Source organism: Porites lutea, chromosome 14, assembly GCF_958299795.1.
Source record: "Porites lutea chromosome 14, jaPorLute2.1, whole genome shotgun sequence".
Lineage (NCBI taxonomy): Eukaryota > Metazoa > Cnidaria > Anthozoa > Scleractinia > Poritidae > Porites > Porites lutea.
Window position 1 is genome coordinate 1,729,556 of NC_133214.1, and position 21,477 is coordinate 1,751,032.

General features: G+C 39.6%; 1 protein-coding gene and 1 pseudogene across 1 annotated transcript; one reads left to right on the forward strand and one right to left on the reverse strand.

Annotated features, from left to right (window-relative positions):
- The first annotated feature begins 161 nt into the window (after window positions 1–161).
- LOC140924890 (uncharacterized) lies at window positions 162–4,598 on the forward strand (annotated as a pseudogene).
- A 529-nt stretch (window positions 4,599–5,127) lies between these two features.
- Window positions 5,128–9,345, reverse strand: LOC140923858 (uncharacterized). The gene has a single exon (XM_073373869.1). It carries the CDS (start codon window positions 9,237–9,239, stop codon window positions 6,099–6,101), a length of 3,141 nt encoding a protein of 1,046 aa, XP_073229970.1. The 5' UTR covers window positions 9,240–9,345; the 3' UTR covers window positions 5,128–6,098.
- Between the last annotated feature and the right edge of the window lie 12,132 nt (window positions 9,346–21,477).

The following is a 21,477-nucleotide window of genomic DNA, read 5'->3' on the forward strand; positions in this document are numbered from 1 at the left end:
ATCTGGAATTCTAGGTTAGATGAATAGACGTTCGTTTTCGTTTCATGTAAACTCAATGAACGTCATAAGTAAAAGAAATAATTAACTTTAGTATAGGAAATGAATCTGTTTGTGTATCTGTTTGTGTATTGCGCCCATAATTAAGTATGAACTGCGCAATCATGACTTCACTATACCCAGATTCAACACAGTCTCCTTTGGAAAGCACTCGCTCAGGTATATGGGCCCAAGGATTTGGAGATCTGTTCCTAGTAATGTGAAAAAAGCTTCCACGTTGTCCTCCTTCAAATATAACATCAGAAAAGTGGATCTTAGCATGCTATTAGATGACAATAACTGCTCTAACTGCTCTCTTTGCACTTCTTAATCTTTTATTTCTTTTTTTATTTCTTTTTTTTTTTTTTATAAGTAATGGATACATTTGTACATATTGTATATAGTTCTCTCGAATTTCTCACTTGCTTATACTGTACATAGTTTTTCTTAATTTTTAATTAATTTATTAATTGATCTATTTTTTAAAATTTATTTTAGTGTCCCCACTTAGTGGTTATATACCGCTATTACAGTTTGACACTTTAATAAAGGTATCATCATCATCATCATAAATTTATAGTGGTCTGTGATGTCACTTTTGAGTCTGACAGATTCTAACACCACCAACAACAAGATACTTTTGTTAACAATTAAACATTACATTGAAGAGATAAAACAGTGAATTGATGATAATTAACGACAAAAGCACTTGCCTGCACTTGGCTTTTGTTTTTGCTTCCCGCCTGTTCTTGCAAGGCTTTGGATACCAGGGTGAGGGGCGCATCTTTTGATGTTCATTAGGAGAAAATGCGCATTCATTTGCGTGAAACGGCGACTAATAGTGCGACGATATATTCATTAGCGCGAAGAAACGAACATTTGCGCATAAATCAGATTCAATAACGATTTTTGCATTGGAAAAAGCTAAGAGCTGATCGCAGGTAGGTGAATGCCATTTTTTGTTGATCGCAACATTCGAAACGCAAAATAAAACTGCGCAAATGCTTAACTGGAAAGTGGCTTCCACTTTTCTATGTGAATTATTGTGGCAGAGAACTTTAGCCAAGAAACATTGATCTTTTTTTCTTTTTGGGGGCAGTAGCTGTACCCACAGAGGTAAAAAACAAGGACGATAGCAGTGACATGCTCGAAAACCACGAATCATTCATCGTTAACCATATCACTGCGCAATTTGATCAACTGCGCAAACTTCGAGAGGAATTACACGACGCTTTTCTAAGCTGGATACCAATAAGAACGCGCACTAAAAAACAATTAGAAGAACTGGCAACAAAGTTACATGAGCATCACAGAAACGTGAATATCTCAACCATAACAAGAGCATCCATGGGTACCATAGGAGGGATCCTTTCAGTTGCGGGCCTCATTGCTGCACCCTTACATTTGGGGCAGGAATCGTAGTGTCCCTTGTTGGGGCAGGAATAGGTGGCGCGGGAGGACTGGTCATGTCTGGTTCTAAAGTCGTTGAGATAATCTTAGAAAAGTTAGGACTCAAAGAAGTGCAAGCGGCAATTGAGGACGATCGTGAAGCTTGTAGTGAGCTCCAGAAACAGTTGGACGCCTTGGAGAACTTCATCTCTAGCTTAGCAGAGTTCCTTAAACCGCTGCATGATGACGCGGTTTTGCTTAGAGAATTAGAAGGAAGTGGATTTGAATTTCTTAGTCAGCGGATATCCTAAAGAAATGTTTCTTGGCTGCGTCGATAAACACGCACCACTTAAATCCAAAAGAATTCGGAAAAAACGATCTCCATGGATTACTAGAGAGTTACTGAGCAAAATCCGAAAACGAGATTTCCTTAAAAAGAAGGCAATCTCCTCCAATAACCCGGCTATATGGGATCAATTTAGGTGTGCAAGAAATCAGGCAAATAACGCAATTAAACTTGCAAAAAAACTCTATGTTTCTGACAACCTGGAAGCCAACAAAGGTAATTTGCGCAAAACATGGAATGTTATCAACGAGCTAACTTCACGTAACAGTGGTAAGTCAACGAATATTTTGGAGATCAAGGTAGATGATAAAATAGCAAGTAACCCTTTGGACATTGCGGAAACTATTAACGATCACTTTACAAACGTTGCGCAAGTATTAGCACAAGATATTCCTGTTGTCGATGTTAATCCTGAGTCTTTTTTAAAGCCCACTGATCATTCGTTTTCTCTGCAAATTCCGAGTGTTGATATTGTTTCTAACGTTTTGTCGAAAATTGATGAAAAGAAAGCCACCGGTCTTGATATGATTCCGAGTAAATTGTTGAAAATGGCTGCTAATATCGTCGCACCCTCTCTTACCTCAATATTCTCAAAGTCTATTCTCACTGGGATATATCCAAACGATTGGAAAACAGCCAAAGTGACTCCACTTTTTAAAAAGGGCATTAAATCGGACCCTAACAACTACAGACCAATATCTGTAATCCCAATAATTTCGAAAGTTTTTGAAAGAATTGTTTATAATCAACTTTTCCATTATCTAGATGATAATAAATTGCTACTAGGTTGCCAATCAGGGTTCCGTTCTCTACATAGTACGCTCACGACTTTGCTTGAGGCAACAAATGCTTGGTCAGTAAACATCGACAATGGCCTTCTAAATGGCGTTGTCTTTATTGACCTTACTAAAGCATTCGACACCATTGATCATGAGATCATCTTGCGTAAGATGTCATACTTGGGTGTCGATCAGGCAGCTATAAAATGGTTCTCGTCGTACTTAAGTGGCCGAACCCAAAGATGTAATGTCAGTGGCAAACTATCATCTGCTCGTACCCTCAGTTGCGGCGTGCCGCAGGGTAGCATATTGGGTCCTTTGCTATTTTTAATTTACATTAATGATCTTCCCAACTCCCTGCGGGGCGCCGTACCAAGAATGTTTGCCGATGACACCAACCTTACGTTATCTGCTAAGACGTTAACAGAGCTTAAGCTAGCTCTAACCCCTGAATTAAATAACCTTAGCCGTTGGCTGAAAGCTAACAAGCTCAGTCTAAATGTTGCTAAAACAGAGCTAATGATTATTGGATCAAGACAAAGACTATCTGCCCAATGTGACGATGTAGAAATCAGAATTGATGACCAAATTATCAAGAGAGTCGATCATACCAAATCCTTGGGTCTTACCATAGATGCTCAACTCTCTTGGGGTAAACACGTTGAAGAGATTTGCAAGAAAGTCTCTTCAGCTATAGGCGCCCTAAAACGTGTGCGGCCCTTTATATCCAAAGAAACTGCAATTCAAATTTATAACGCTTTAATTATGCCTCATTTTGATTACTGCAGCCCCGTCTGGGACTGTTTGAGTGGTTACTTGAGTGATAAGCTCCAAAAATTACAGAATCGTGCAGCCAGAGTTATTACTAAATCACCCTTTGATGCGAGCTCAAACCACCTTCTCTCCACCCTCAGCTGGGAGAGGCTATCTCTTCGACGAAAGAAACAAAAAGCCTTAATGATGTATAAAACCATGAATGACCTTGCTCCAGAATATCTACAAAGTCTTTTCTCTCAGCGTCACTCTGCTTACAACTTAAGAAACTCTGAGGGAAGGCTGACCCTGTCCAAACCAAGCACCAATTATTTGAAACGAAGCTTCTCTTACAGCGGGGCCATGTTATGGAATAACTTGCCCAAAAACTTAAAAAACGCTGCATCCGTTGAGCATTTTAAGCGAAATATCAAGAAGGTAGCTGATATATCGGATTCCCACACGGCAATCATGTAAAGCAGTTGTAATTAGTTTTAGTTTTTAACTTAAGCTTAACTGATGATTTTCCGTGTTTAAATAAAGATTTACATACATACATACATACATACATACATACATACATACATACATACATACATACATACATACATACATACATACATACAATCCTATGAAGAGATCGGCGCGTCCACCGAAGAGAGAGTAGAATTCGGTGCCAGGTTCTTCAGAGCAGCCACTTCCGCAGCCACAATATCTGCATCAGCGGCAGCGACTGCAGGCGCTGTAGCCAGAGGTGCGGCTATTGCAGGGACGCGCGCGGCACACGTTGCTGGTTCTGTAATCAGCGCCGCTCTGTTGCCGCTGGATATCACTTTACTCGTCAAATCATCCTTGGAGCTGCATCGTGGATCCACATCTGCCGCTGTACAAGATATCCGGCGGATTCTTGACGAACTTGAATGCCCAGATAAAGGGGAGATCCAAGGTTTGGTGGAGAGCTTCATTGATGAGAAATTTACCGAGGCGTACAATAAGATGGACGGTGATAAAGAACAGGGGCAGAATCGAGACAGTGATGATAGTAACGAGCAGGACGAACAAAATGATGACATAGATAAACGACAAGAAACAGAAAAAGAAATATTACTTCCAAATGATAGTTAACACAAAAACAAAAAGGTTTTGAAAATGATAGAGATATTGCTGCAGACGACGCTGTTACAATAAAAAATAAATGCACGTCAAATTTTCCACTTCTAGGATATAACGTTTTGACTCACGCAAAGGAAAAAGTCACACATGTTGTAGTAAATGTAGTTAAGTGTATCGTGTTAATGCAAGGAGTTAAATAATATTAAAATGTGTACAATAAATGACTGGTTAGGTTTGGTGAACCTACGATCCCATGGGTCCATAAACACTTATACAAATATCCAGAGAGAGCGGAATAGCATCAACCTACACTCTCTTTCCTTGTTATCCCAGAGCGGATGGGGGAGACTACTCTTTAACCAAAAAATTCAAATTCTCATTTGTTATCCCTATACGTTTTCAATAGAAGTAGTGGGGAGAATTTGTTGAAGTATCAATTGGAATCATCTTGTGTGATCATGTTCTTAATTCTCATGACCACTTTGTTTTATAATGCATTGATATTACAAGGAGAAATTTGACGCTAATCACTCTTAGGGCTTGAAGAGCTTCTATCGTGTTTATGTCTTCCCCCAAAACTGGAGGACCGTTGCGTGACGACAAAGAGAACTGACGAGTAGGAGACTGGGTCACGAAAACGCGAAAAGAACGGATCAAACTTCCCTCAAGACTGATTTACTAAGGAGGGAGGCCAGGCCGACATCTATAATATTGGTCTAACAGAACTTTAATCATATCAAAAACTAAACTTATATACAAGGATGAATACTTACAGGAAAGCTAAACATAATGTATCAGTCACTTTTAGAAAAAGCCACAACTGCAAAATAGAATTCTAAGGTGACGGTTACTGTAAATCAGTGAAACCATGATTATCACATTATACTAATAACATTCCTAAAGGAAAATGTCTTCATATGTAGCTGTATGTTTAGTTATCTAAGTTGAATATATATAAACGTCCATCAATTTGTTCCAGTCTTCATTATGGGTCATTAATACACTTTTGTTTTTTTACATCACACCCTGTTTCTTTGTAAAGCTATAGTAATGACCAAATAAATTTTCTCTTCTCACAAAAACCCACACTATTATTAAGAAAAAAAACCAAAACAATATGTAAACGGAAACCTAAGAGCTTCGAGATTGCTTACAAGTTACCTGATTGACGAACTCAAAAAACTTAACTTCTTTTTAAAAAATCGAAAATATAATATCAAAGAATGCAGCTCAAATTATTGCTGTTCAGAAAAATATATTTACACATGCTTAGATAAATACTTTATAGTTTATTTTCCTTGCTTTTGAGAGATTTTTCCCTTGCTGGGTTATTTTGTTAGCTCTAAGGTCTAAGCTTAGTTTCTTGTGCAGTTAGTATGTGTGAGTGCAGTGCTGGCAGTGAAGCGTTTTATACATCCATCAGTTATCTTATTGAGCTTTAAGTTTAGAAAAAGCAATATTGATTAAGCTTCAAGTTGTTTAGTTTGTAGTTAGTATGGTGTTAATCAGTTATCTGATTAAAAGCGAGGTTTAATCTTTTTAGTTCGCAAAAACCCTGATTGTGTTGGTTGCCAGGTAACAACTTTGCAATCTCAATACATCCTAGCGACTGAAGGTTGTTGAAGCTTAAATCAAAATCCAAAATTCCTTCAATAGGGAAAAATTTACATTGCAGAAATGGCTTAGAAAAATACTTCACAGTTTATGTTCATTGACTTTAGGAGATTTTTACCTTTATCCGTTATGTTGGTACCCCTGAGGACTAAGCTGTTTAGTTTGCAGTTAGTGTGTGCGAGTGCTGTAGCTAAATGTTTAACTGCTTCATCAGTTATCTTGTTATGCATGAGGTTTAAGCTGTTTAGTTTGCAATTAGTGTGTGTGAGTGGTGTAGATAAATGTTTAACTGCTTCATCAGTTATCTTGTTATGCATGAGGTTTAAGCTGTTTAGTTTGCAATTAGTGTGTGTGAGTGGTGTAGATAAATGTTTAACTGCTTCATCAGTTATGTTGATATGCCCGAGGTATAAGCTGTTTAGTTTGCAGTTAGTGTGTGTGAGTGCTGTAGCTAAATGTTGAACTCCTTCATCAGTTATGTTGTTAGCCCCGAGGTTTAAGATGTTTAGTTTGCAGTTAGTGAGTGTGAGTGCTGTAGCTAAATGTTCAACTGCTTCATCAGTTATGTTGTTATACTCGAGGTTTAATCTTTTTAGTTCGCAAAAACCCTGATTGTGTTGGTTGCCAGGTAACAACTTCGCAATCTCAATACATCCTAGCGACTGAAGGTTGTTGCCGTATAAATAAAAATACAAAATTCCTTCAACAGATTTAAGTGCATGCACTAATGCTAAACAGTCAAGAGGTGACAGGTTACACCTATTAAAATCAAGCGCATTACAACCAATTTTCGCCAGTTTCTTTTGAACTTCTCGATCAGAGGCATTGTTCTCATACATCCAATTGAATAGCGTCACCACTAAAGCCCTGTCTTTACGAGCTGGCCAACAGGTCAGTGTTTTAGTTCGTTCCTCTGAATCTTCATTCATCTTGATTTTAACTACTCTAAGAAAAGTATTTGAGGGAAGAAGGTCGCTGAAAATATCTGTTGATTGTCCTTCTTTTTCAGCCAGTAGTCCAGCCACAAACTGCATCACAACCTTCCACGCGCCATCCTGGATGTGATCGGAAACAAACTTCTGCAGGTCTTCGGAACTGTACGTGTCCACCAAAAACTTCGCCGCCAAGAACTCCTGTATAGTCAGGTGCATAAAACAGTATTGTTCTCTTCTCTCTGCTAAAGGATCGTCTTTAGTGTCTGGTAAACGGTGAAACAGGCCATTACTCGCCAGGTTGTTGACTTCATCTGATTCAAAAATCAATTTTCCCTCGTTAATTCCATCAAAAGCAATTTCTCCAAGGCGAGTGAACTCGAGTTGCACAGAGGAAGACAGTTTCTTAAATGGGTCAAGAAAATTGTTTTCAGCGTTGTTCACTTCTTTAGAGTGGCCGTGACGAAAGTAAAAGTACTTGACAGCAATGGAGTATATTTTAGTTAGTGTTCTGGGAAGTAGCTGGCCAGGGCTAGCGCGTTTGCAAAGAACTTGAAACAAGCAGGAACAAATGATGAAACAATTCACGGGAACGTAGCAAAAGGATAAGAGATTAAGGTTACTGCTGATGTGCTGCTTTATGGTGTTTGCTTTCTGGTCATCGCCTTTGGTGAACTTCTGCACATACTCATCCACTTGCTCAGTTGTAAATCCCAGAATTTCAACTGTTTTGTCAAAGTCAAGATTCCTCATAAATGACACAGCATTGGTTCTTGTGGTAGTTAAGATTGTGGCACCGGGAAGAATGTCTCCGGATGCTATTTTCTTGAAGAGGAAATGAATAGGCATGCTTTCCTGTTCATTGTCTTTGTACAAATTGCCTTCGTTATCGACTTTAGGCTTACCAGAATATTCGTCAAATCCATCAAAAATCACAAGTACTTTGTTTGGGTTTTGACGAATGTAGTTCCAGACCTCTTCGGTTAGATCTTCTTTGGAATACTCTGAGTTACTCAGAAGCTCGCGAAGACTGAGTTTTTTGTCTTGCTTGGAGTTAAATCTCCTTAGCTTGATGAGGAAAGCGACTTTGAAATCCACTGGTGATTTCTGTGCATCACTGAACAAGTTATCGGAAGCCCAGTTGCGGAGAATCTTCGTGCTAAACATAGTTTTTCCAATTCCAGGACGACCAACAACAAGTATCTTCTGTTTTTCAGCACCAAAAATATCTGCTGGTAGTATTGGTTGCGAGTTTTCTCTGGGCTTGGGGTACTCTTGTTGTCGTTCCTCTCTATCTCCAGCTATCAAGTCATGCATATTAACTCTTCCCTCGTGAATAACCAAATTGGTGTACATTTGGTCAAGTGTTTGATCTCTTTGAGAGCCTTCACCTGGATTAGGATCAAAAGGATCTTTATCATCAGATCGTTCGGTTTTCCTTTTGACATATTCCTTCATATTTGCGATGAAAGTTGAGACGGATGTTTGTTCGTCATTGTTCAATAACAAAGGCAGTTCGAGTGCTGCTGAACTCAGATAATATTTATGAAATTTCTGGTCCTCCGTAAAGGCTTTGAAGCTGCTTACTTTTCTTGTACACCATAACAACATAAACAGAGACTCGATAAACACAAGAAATGCAAATGTTCCAGTTACAACGATCACGGCATCAGCCCAGAAGGTCTTCTTAGCTGCTCGTTGATTATGACATTCGTATGACGTTTGCTTTTGTGTTCCGTTGCGAAACCCACTGGCCGTGATGTCTGAAAAATTCCCGTCTCTCGTTAAGTTACAATTGAAGTTCGAGGGAAAGCTGGGAGGATAAAGTAATTTAGTCTGCAGAAGGACAAAAGAAATCCCGAGAGCAAATCTGACAAGAAGTTGCAAACAGTACGCTTTGAATAGCTTTTTCCGGGGAGTCGGTTGCCCTTCTACATCATCATCGGCGTTTCTAGCATTGTTTTCAAGTTCCTCAACTTTCGACTTCACCGCTTGTGAGTATATTCCACAAACACTTGCAGTAACAAGAAAGTTAATAATCACGAATCCATAAACAGGGAATTTGTTGTATTGTTTATCATACTGTTCGTAACACTTTCCACGAATGAGTTCCTTGTCACCATTTGAGCCACAACGAAAGTCAAATCTCGGTTCGCTGTTTTCAATGTCTAGAAAGATTGCTGATAGGATAATTCCGAGCAAAATCCAAAATACATTTGCCACATAACTGAACCAGTGGAGTGTTTTAGGAGCAAGCAAATCTTTAAGACCTTCCATGTTGTATGCCTCTCGATTCCTCGCTCATGAGCTACAGAAGCTTGCATTTAGCGGAATTCTATTAGAAATAATGGAACAAGGAAAATGACTGCGATTTAGTCAACCGTGGTATTTGGAACCGCTAGGGGCGGAGCGCGAGTTAACGTACGTCATCATATTCCATTCGGTAGTTGATTGGCCGTGGACGACACGCAACCCAGTATTGCCTGCGAGCAGACGTCTCCTATTTCCTTTGTTGCATGCGCAACAGTCCCTTTTCCACGTGCAACAAAGGAAATAGGCGACGTATGCACGCAGGCAAGCCTAAATAAGCTAAGAAATATTTCAAGACAAGTAAATTTTAAATTCTTCAAGTAAAAGGAAGCTTCACACACAACCTGTCTTTTTTACTACAGGTTTACTTAAGCCTATTTTCCCACGAAACATAATTAGCATTGACTGACATGCTTCGCCTTTCTTAAAGCTCTAGAAACCGCAAGTTCGCTAAAGTCGGTTTCAAGGGTGGTTTTCAAGTCACTTGAAACTTTCTTGAATCGTTTCAACTCTCCGACTTTAATGAGATGGGCGAGATGCAAAGTAGAGTTACTTGAGATTTTACTGAGGCCTTCACACACGCATTTTTGGTTAAGTAAAACTTAGCAGCTTCAACATATACCAGAGAAATAGCAAAGAATAGATATGAATTATGGGGATATACTAAAATCGAACCAAACGTCCGGAAGTACTCCTGAATTTGAATTATGTAAAATACCTTGCGTGCATCTAACTTGCTTCAGATTGGTTTAAAAACAATCAGCTACTGTCAAAACTCACACACGCCCAGTATCGTGACAGTCCATTTAAGTCTAGTGTAAAGACAACCACTGGCAAAAACATTTGGCTGCCAAAATAAGCACATTACTATCACTAAAGATTGTCAATAGTAGGTTAAAAGTTCAAACTACTTCCCGTCTTAGATGCCACTATTTCACAATACAGGATTTCACATCTTGTAAAGGCACGTTCGCATGTACTTTTCCGATGTACAAGTTAAAAACCGGCAGTTGCGTGCATAAATTGTTGCGGGCGAGCAAAAACGAGCTCCGTTTCGCACAGTTATTAGCGGCACACGCCTGTTTGTAAAAAAAGGTGAAAAGTTTCCTTTCTAGTAAGTTTCAATATTAGGGCCATTTATACGAGGAAAAAAGACGCGAACTTTCCGTATAAACGGCACATTTCGTCTAAAATAAGACGCGGCTTAGCTAAGACGCGTCTTATTAGAAAAGACATGCTCGTATAAATGGTACAGTTCGCGTCTTATTTAAGAAGACGCGTCTTATGTAAGACGCGTCTTATTTCTCCTCGTATAAATGGCCCTATTAAGTTTGAAAGGAATGTGGTCAACAAGGACCTCAAGATGAGATTAAACTTTGTACTTGCCAGCTATGCATGTGAGCGGACTCGAAGGAGGAGCACGTGTAAAGTTAATTTGGGAATCGGAAATTGAAGTTGAGATCAGTATTGACCCAAGTCCAGAAGTCGAAAGACGCGCAATTTTTTCTAAATCCCAAATCCACTAGTATTTTTTGTGAAAATCTGAATCACTAAGGCATTTTGATACTAATTTCTTTTCTTGCAATACTGTTTACTACACGGGCACTACATTAAACTTTCATAAATTGAGGAGGTATGCCAGGAATGCCTCCGGTAGTTGTAATAGTTTAGTTTCCCCAACAAGGTCACAAGTCACCGAGTTTAACGCAACAGGTTTACAGTAATTCATTCCCGCATAGCATCACACTCTGATGGTTTAAAGACCCAAGTCATATTCGATTGTGCTCACATGTACGAGAAACTTGTCAATCAAAATCTCAACTACGTATACACTCGGGCCCAGTCTCCGACAGGTATGAGGTTCATTCGGGAAGCCTTTTCGAGCCTATACGCGATTATATTGGCTATGTCTGTATGAGCTAATGCAGGCTATTTCAGGCATTTAGATAGTGGAACGCGAAAGAAAAATCAGAGGTTAGGTTATTAGGGATTTTTTGCTCCTGTTTTTTTCAAACAGTTTCCAAAAATTGCATTTCAATATGGTGGTCTTTTTTTTCTTTTGGTTTAGAGTCTTTGTAAACGGAATTTAATAACTATTTTGTATAGAATGTTTATTATATTACGTTGCAGCTCTAAATTTCTTTACAAAATATTAAATGACAACTGACTTGTATCATTTACCTTTTTTCTCATATTTATCTACCTACACCTTTTAGAAACGTTTTATTTTCTGGACAAAATGTTACCATTGCAACCCCTTACTTCAAGGCTTTTTCTCTCTCTCCAAGGGGTTTACCAATCCCTCTCTACCCCACAGAGGATCAGCAGAACCTCACCCACACCTCCCCCCCCCCCCGCTAGGGACAAAGTTGTCCTTGCCGAAGCATCCTCCGCGAGAATCTTCTTTAACCACTGCCCAGGACACCCCTACCGTGTTATAAGCCCTCTTTTGTAAAAAAATAAAAAGAGGCGCATGAAAGTGCCCTTTTATGGCTAGCTGGTATCGATCATGCCATTTCAAAAACAAGGTAAAAGCCATATATCTGTATTCTATTCTGCTGTTACTTTGAAAATCTTAAGACTAAATTTTTTTTCCCAATGGGAGATTACTTGTGGCAAATATTGTCCTGTAATTGAATTACGTTTTACTGATATATTATTCCCATGTTTAAAGTTAGGAAATGTTGTAAAGCACCTCTCTGTTCTTAAAAAAAAAAAAAAACAGTAAATCTCACAGATGAATTATCATTTACCATTCAGTAAACTAGGACAAAAAAGGTCAGGTGAGCTCCGAGGTTTCTCCAAAACTCGACAACCCTCTTGAGCTTAGAGTTTTCTCCGATGAAAGGACGACAAAGTCTCGTAAGCTCCGAGGTTTCTCTGGCGTGGGAGATGGAGACATACTACATAGAAAGTGAGAAGGCTAGTGATTCGCCGAATACCGCTAGATAAATCTCCGAATCCCCTAACTAATAACGTGGAAGTGTGAAGTGACGCTCAGAAAAATCAGTACAGCCTGAATGTATCCGAAACACTCAGCCTACTTTTCGAAAAGGTAGCGAAGATTTCCGATTTTATTTAGACCCCCCCTGAACCACTCAATAACTCGAAAGTTCAGTAAATCCTCGGGTAACCGAGGATATGCCGATGTGCCTGTAAACTGAATCATTAAAAATGAAGGTCTAATCCACAATTGCTCATCATGAAGTAATTTGCTTATTGCGGATTTGCATACCGATTGATTCGCGGAAAATTGAACGCATCTTAAATTAGTAGGAACTGAGAGTCACTGCAACTTTTTATGAGATTCTTGTTGTTTCCAGGTACGTAAATGTTTAAGGGAATATTTGCCCCCGCAGGGTTCCGGCCCAGAGGCCGGAACCCGAGGAGGCACCCTAATGTCCCCCGCGTAAAGAAGAAGTATCGTATTACTGTTAGTATATGCGAAGCTTTCCCGATTTGATGAAACAAGGCGCGCACGGTGGTCCCGGTTAATTTTCAGCGCGTGCGCCTGGCTCAGCAACTGCGCAAACTGGGTTTGTCAACGAGTCGGGTAGTACTTGTTGTAAGACTGCCCAAAATGTCCCGGGCCACCGCCCATACTGTTAATGCTGTAGTAGTACCTGTGGTACCTGCAGTAGCTGTGTAGTACCTGTAGTACCTGTAGTAGCCCTGTAGTAGCTGTAGTAGCTGTAATAGCTGTAGTAGCCCTGTAGTACCTGTAGTAGCTTTAGTAGCTGTAGTACCTGTAGTAGCTGTAGTACCTGTAGTAGCTGTAGTACATGTAGTACCTGTAGTAGCTGTAGTACCTGTAGTAGCCGTAGTACCTGTAGTACCTGTAGTACCTGTAGTAGCTGTAGTAGCTGTAGTAGCTGTAGTAGCTGTAGTAGCTGTAGTACGTGTAGTAGCTGTAGTAGCTGTAGTAGCTGTAGTACCTGTAGTAGCTGTAGTACCTGTAGTACCTGTAGTAGCTGTAGTACCTGTAGTAGCTGTAGTAGCTGTAGTACATGTAGTACGTGTAGTAGCCGTAGTAGCTGTAGTACCTGTAGTACCTGTAGTAGCTGTAGTAGTAGTTGTAGTACCTGTAGTACCTGTAGTAGCTGTAGTACCTGTAGTACCTGTAGTAGCTGTAGTAGCTGTAGTAGCTGTAGTAGCTGTAGTAGCTGTAGTACGTGTAGTAGCTGTAGTAGCTGTAGTAGCTGTAGTAGCTGTAGTAGCTGTAGTAGCTGTAGTAGTTGTAGTAGCTGTAGTAGCTGTAGTAGCTGTAGTAGCTGTAGTAGCTGTAGTACCTGTAGTACCTGTAGTACCTGTAGTAGCTGTAGTACGTGTAGTAGCTGTAGTAGGTGTAATACCTGTAGTAGGTGTAGTAGCTGTAGTACCTGTAGTACGTGTAGTAGCTGTAGTACGTGTAGTAGCTGTAGTAGCTGTAGTTCGTGTAGTAGCTGTAGTAGCTGTAGTAGCTGTAGTACGTGTAGTAGCCGTAGTACCTGTAGTAGCTGTAGTACCTATAGTACCTATAGTACCTGTAGTACCTGTAGTAGCTGTAGTAGCTGTAGTAGCTGTAGTAGCTGTAGTAGCTGTAGTACCTGTAGTAGCTGTAGTAGCTGTAGTAGTTGTAGTAGCTGTAGTACGTGTAGTAGCCGTAGTACCTGTAGTAGCTGTAGTAGCTGTAGTAGCTGTAGTACCTGTAGTACCTGTAGTACCTGTAGTACCTGTAGTACCTGTAGTAGCTGTAGTACGTGTAGTAGCCGTGGTAGCTGTAGTAGCTGTAGTAGCTGTAGTAGCTGTAGTAGCTGTAGTAGCTGTAGTAGCTGTAGTAGCTGTAGTAGCTGTAGTAGCTGTAGTAGCTGTAGTAGCTGTAGTACGTGTAGTAGCCTTAGTGCCTGTAGTAGCAGTAGTACCTGTAGTACCTGTAGTACCTGTAGTACCTATAGTACCTGTAGTAGCTGTAGTAGGTGTAGTAGATGTAGTACCTGTAAAAGCTGTAGTTGCTGTAGTAGGTGTAGTATCAGTAGTATCTGTAGTAGGTGTAGTACCTGTAGCATGTGTAGTACCTGTAGTATCTGTAGTATTTGTAGTACGTGTGGTAGGTGTAGTATAGTAATAGTTTTGCATGACTGCATCATTGTACAGTATTGCAAAAGCATACCTATTACAATCGAAATATAAAACAAACAACACCAATAATGAACCAAAAAAAAATAAGTGCATTACTAATATTGAATCATGTATTTTCATACAGGAGGAAATAAACTCCATAACTAACTCGTTTACATCATGGTTCTTCGAATCCTTTATCAGTTTCATGCTTTCTGGAGATGATTTCTTGTCAAAGTCCGGTGTTATTCGATTGATTTGATTAATGAATGCCTGTCTCTGTACTGTGTTGTTGTTGTTTTTTTTTTTTGTGGTAGAAGAAATGAATCTTATCGTCTATCTGATCTATGTTCTCTTGACAAATGATCTATTTGGTATCGACCTTGTACAATCAGAAGTTTGTGATTACTTATTTTAAACTTAACCAAAATGTTGTCATTCATCATAATGTCTTACCTGGTAGAGATAATCAGTTGTAGAATATTCATCTTTAAAAGTTTTATAAAATTCAAATTTTTTTTAATTTTCAAGACTGTGTCGCAAAAAAGATACCGGATATTTATCGTTGGTGGTTCGATAAACAAAATAGTTCATAATGTTTTGATTTCTCGGGATAAGCAGCGGCAATCTACCAAGTTCAGCTCGGCAAGCTATGTCAGAGGCCTTATTGTTTACTTGTAAATAACGTTTAAAGAATTTGAGGTGAATTTTTTTTCTATTGGGGAACTATCCCACTTTTAAAATCTTGCTCGGTGCACATACCCCTTACCTTACCTTACCTTACCCTTACCTTACCCCTTAACATGGGGGATATCCAGTGAATATATGATTGTGTCAAGAATTTGGGATGCGGTATGAAGATTAAGTTTATTAAGAACTGTCGTGTCTGCTTCCGAATACTAGAAAACGCCTGAAGGGCCTTCTCTTTTATATTAGTTATCATTGTCGATTTAAGGTGGCTTATAACAGTTTTCCGATGACACCATTGTCTTTGCAAACTTGGACATTTTTTACAACTAAAGGCATTCACTGGACGGAATTGATGTAATTAAGCTTGTAAAAACATTTGTAATGCGTAGTATAACGCGAAATATAGTGGCCAAGCACCCAAAAACAGGACTGGAAACTAGATCTGGGCTGGATCGGAAGGCAATGTAGTAAGATCACAAGATACCCAAGACACAAGCAATGCCAAAAATTCAGAGGGCAGTCGCAGCGCAGCGCTGGACTTTCTCTACTTCATCAATCGCTAACAGAGGTGTAGCGCTCTATTAAACTTGCTGAATGGAGAGCTCGCCTTCAGTTTGAATACGTAATAGTCTCTACATGAGTCAATCAGGTGGGTATAGAGCCAATATTCCTATTGTATAAGAAAGACGCCCACTAGATATGGAGGAACTCACTTATTTTCTTTGCAGGAACTTAGTTTTTTAACTGGTTATAATAATGGGTGATGTCATGAACGAGTATTGTAGGAGCTGCTCGGAAGGTCTTTCATAATTGGTTGCGGGGAACAAAGACATGTCATTCTTTTAGGTCAGGGTTAGGCACCACTGGACCCTCTTGAACTACATCCTTGCGCATGTTAATACTAGGGAACCCACCAACAGGGCTTGTCTTTCAACATAGTACACCACTCTAGCCGAACAATACTACCAAGTGTGGAATAGCTGAACTTTATAGCCCGAAAGTGCCTCAAATCTCAACCAATAGATACAGTTGTACCATAATATACCTAAGGATCAAAGGCTTTGATATAGACAGGGAATAGTGATTTAAATAGAGCAGCGGTTAACTCGAGAAACTTATGAGTTTCCCATTACTTAGGTAGAGACTTCAATAAGAATAATTTCAATTTTTAAGAAAAGTATCTGATCATTAGTTATCATTAGCTCTTGTTATCGATGAATGTGGCAATAAAAGTTTTTTACATTTGAATACAAGTCTCTCTGTTGGCTTTTTCCAGTCAGTCACACTCGGTCGTCTTAAAGTCGCGAGAAGGGGGTGGGGAAGGTGAATATATCGTTTTCCAACTACGTTTCCGGACTCGCTTTCCAGTGCCGTGATGTCACATAGTAAAGGGTTAAAGCCTCAGGGGCACCCAACGACTGTCTCCTTTAAAGTACGTTGGAAACACTTTTTACGCTGTCCAGAGTTTTCTTTCCTGCACCCTAGAAATGCATTCTAAGCGGCACTACAAAATTGTTATCGTTTAGGTCATTAGAGATTTCCACAAGCAGGCAACTTTTTGGCAACTTCTCGTATTTGGAACAACTTCATTCCTTTATTGCAACTATTGGCTTTTTGATTAAGATTTCTCTAGAACTTTATCATCTAATTCTGTGATATCGGAGCAGCTCTTAGTGTTTAAATTAGCCTTTGTTCCATATTTCAAAATGTTTTGTAGACAATTTGCGAATTACCAGTAAAAAGAGGAGACAAATACTCCTCCCCTGAGGCACATTAAGGGCGCAAGATAAGTCAGCCGTTTTTACAGAAAATTTTAAATGATTGACGCAGATTCTCACTCGTCTGACTCGAGTGTCTCGGGTGAAGAAAGTCATTAAGGAATTTTTTTGGCTCATTACATTTCTTTCGTGATTTTAACTCCGGACAAAGTTATTAAGCAACGCTGGTTGCGCTGAAAAAATTGCACGAAAATGCTAAGAAATCTTACTTTTGTTTGTACAATTTGCATATTTTCATAACTTCAGACCAAACAAAGATTTTGTTTTTCGAGCAACCTTTTGAGTAAGTTTTGTTGCAATAAACAACTTTTGATTGGTTTTGGCAACTTTTGAGCATTTGTTTGAGAAATAATGTGAAACTTTTTGGAAAATCTCGAGCAACTTATTGAAAGCCCTCCCGGTCTGACCGGTCATCCTAGAGGAACTTAAGTCAGTTTTCACAATTACAAAGGCTTCACTGTTACTTTTGCGAAAATTTTAGTTGCAATTTAACTATTTACGCAAGTGAGGATTTTTCTGGTTACCTCTCCCCATCACATTTTAGAATCCAAAAAAAACTTTAGGTGACCATTTTTTAAGAAAAATATTGTAACCTGGGAACTGATTTTGAAACATTAAAAATCAGAATTCGTAGGGAATTTATTAGGTATAAAGCATCGAAAATTGTAAATGAATGGAAGGTCCATCTAGGAATCTTTAGTCTTCCCCAAGCAAAAGAAAATTCTTGGCAATATTTGCTTCTCCGAAGAGATATTTAGCAGAAAACTGTCTTTGAGTGCCCCTGGTAGCCTCGCCGGGTCAATTTTGTGCAATTGAGCATGGGACACCACAGTCGTAAGAACAAGATAGGCCGCGTAAAAATATAAAAGCTAGAAAATATTCCTATATATCACTAACTTCATCAAATGTGTGTGAACCTTGATGTTCCTTTCATAAGCTTGTGCAAATCGTCTTTTGTACTTTGTAGAAGGTTCCATTCAGGACTCACATACCTACGTTTATATTCTATATATTCTCTCGCCCATTAAATCGACCGTAGTTTATATCAATCCCTTTGAGTATGGACTCGGTTTCACTGCCTTACGCCTAATAATTATCCAAGTTTGGTCGATTGACTAAAGTGAGACTAGTCAATATAAATGCTTGGAAAATTTGCTGGAAGGTAGAAAGGAATCTTTACAATTCCTTACACCACTGGACGCCCCTACTAAGGCTGCTACAGCTACTACAACTGCTACAGATACTACAGGTACTACGGGTACTACACCTATTAAACCTACTACAGCTACTACACCTACTACACGTACTACAGATACTACAGGTACTACAGGTACTACACCTACTACAGCTACTACAGCTACTACAGCTACTGCACCTACTACAAATACTACAGATACTACAGGTACTACAGCTACTACAGGTACTACAGGTACTACAACTACTACACCTACTACAGGTACTACACCTACTAAAGGTACTACACCTACTACAGCTACTACACGTACTACAGCTACTACACGTACTACAGCTACTACAGGTACTACAGCTACTACACCTACTACAGCTACTACAACTACTACAGGTACTACAGCTACTACAGCTACTACAGGTACTACAGGTACTACAGCTACTACAGCTACTACAGGTACTACAGGTACTATAGGTACTACAGGTACTACAGGTACTACAGGTACTACAGGTACTACAGCTACTACAGCTACTACAGGTACTACAGCTACTACGGCTACTACACGTACTACAGGTACTACAGTTACTACAGCTACTACGGCTACTACACGTACTACAGGTACTACAGCTACTACAGGTACTACAGGTACTACAGGTACTACAGCTACAACACGTACTACAAGTATTACAGGTACTACAACTACTACAGGTACTACAACTACTACAGGTACTACAACTACTACAGGTACTACAACTACTACAGCTACTACAGCTACTACAGCTACTACAGGTACTACAGCTACTACAGCTACTACGACTACTACACGTACTACATGTACTACAGCTACTACCGCTACTACACGTACTACAGCTACTACAGGTACTACAGTCACTACAGGTACTACAGGTACTACAGGTACTACAGCTACTACAGCTACTACATCTACTACAGGTACTACAGCTACTACAGGTACTACCGCTACTACAGCTACTACAGCTACTACAGCAACTACAGGTACTACAGGTACTACAGGTACTACGGCTACTACACGTACCACAGGTCCTACAGCTACTACAGGTACTACGGCTACTACACGTACTACAGCTACTACAGCTACTACACGTACTACAGGTACTGCAGCTACTACAGCTACTACAGGTACTACAACTACTACTACAGCTACTACAGGTACTACAGCTACTACGGCTACTACACGTACTACATGTACTACAGGTACTACAGCTACTACAGGTACTACAGCTACTACAGGTACTACAGGTACTACAGGTACTACAGGTACTACAGGGCTACTACAGCTACTACAGCTACTACAGGTACTACACGTACTACAGCTACTACAGCTACTACAGGTACTACAACTACTACTACAGCTACTACAGCTACTACAGCTACTACGGCTACTACAGGTACTACAGGGCTACTACAGGTACTACAGGGCTACTACAGGTACTACAGGTACTACACAGCTACTGCAGGTACCACAGGTACTACTACAGCACTAACAGTATGGGTGGTGGCCCGGGACATTTTGGGCAGTCTTACACCAAGTACTACCCAACGAGTCGCATTCACCGAATTGTGTCGCACACAGGCACAACAAGTGGCTCCAAATCCTCGTCCGGGAAGATTTCCACCGAAACTCCTCTAGAGCGAGAACGCCGACTTCAAATTCAGCGTGAACAACCAAGGAGAAGACGTTAACAAGAAACCGCGGAGTAGAAGGAACATCGATGAGCACAGCGAAGGCAACGCCGACAATAACAGACAGAGGAACAGGAGACTGGAATCAAAGGAATTATGATCGTTTTACACTGTCGAAAACCCAGATTTCTTAGTTTGCCGGTTTCCCCGCAGATATATAGATCAAAGTCTGCAAAGTTTCAGCTCCGTATTACGGCCCGAATAATAATAATTTTCAGGCGAACTGCACCGGGCCATATTTGTTCTTTGTTTTTGTCTTTTTCTAAATGCGGGCGGCCAAAATAATGCTAATTGTGCTTTTCAATACACTGTTAACAATAACACTACATAATACGCAAAAAAGAAGAAGAAGAAAAGAAAGAAGAACGTATGGACCTTTAACACGATATTCGCGGTTGGTCACCCGTCCAGTTCGTAACCCCGACCGACAGGGCTTAACTTGAGTGCCGTTACCAAACCGAGTTTCGCGAAGGTTATTGCGAGATACATATTTCTATAGAGTTAAAAAGTTATTCAGCAGTACTGCAATTGTTTGGTATTAAAGAACTTGATTTGTCAGACACAAATCAGCAACGTGGATCGACAGAATCTGAACTGGTTTTGTCAACGTGGATCGACAAACTCGATTCAAACCACATCAGGAATAGCTCAAATTTCTCAAAACCCAGTCAAAGACAAGAAAGGTGCTATCGTGAAATAACCGGGTTTTGTTCTATATTAAGGTATTCAGGGTTTAATAAACAGTGGTCCATGTGTTTTAAGGGTTAGTTTATTGCGAAATCCCGATTATTTTATTTGATACAAGGACATGCCAGAAAAAATGAACTGGGAAATATCTCAAAGGTGAGAAACTTGAAACAGTGGTCCATGTTTTTGTAAGGTTAGTTTATTGCGAAATCATTTATATCAGTTGCGTTCGACGTTGCGTTCAAGAATGTCATACTCGAAGCCAAAGCATCCGTTCGACACATTAGTTATAGGAAATTTAGTTACAAATAGATAATTAAAGATGGTTTTGCTGTTTAACACGCGTTCTATTACATTTGCAGTGTTGGTTGAACTCATTATGAGATGTATAAAAAACAATTGTCTATCCTAGGAATTTCATGTATGAGGATTTTCATTAACCCAGGAAACAAAGTGTAATAATTGAGAAAACACAAAAGAGAACAAAAGAATTACACTCAGAAACTCTAATACGAAAACTGCATTTCAAAGGTTCATGGCAAATACATGGACAACCACAAGGAGTCTTCATTCGGGTTTTAAAAGGTCGGGGCAGATTTAGTGACAACTATAACTAGTTATTTTTTACTGATTGGCCCATCGCCACTATGTTCACTCATAATGAACACAGACAAATTTTAAAGCAAGAGACTATATGAAGGGGTAAGGAAATCTGTCATTGCGATCAGTGTGAAAGGACCTAAAAGAGCTAACATGCAGCCCAAAAGCCTCACAAGTTCTTCCCTAAACTCTACCTCTGTATTTTTCTTTAAAATACTTTCCCGTACTATTTCCTTACGGGTAGGCAGGGTCAGGCCAAAATACCTCCTATCTTTTTTATTTTTTTTCTACTATTCTCCGATGAAGACTGGGCCATAACAGGCTGAGAGAAATGAAAAAGCGAGTTTAATTTATAGGTTAAGACAATCGACAAAAGATGAAAAGATGAAAGCATGAAAAGATGCATGTCTGCCTCTGAGCCATTTTTAGCTGTTATGAAAGG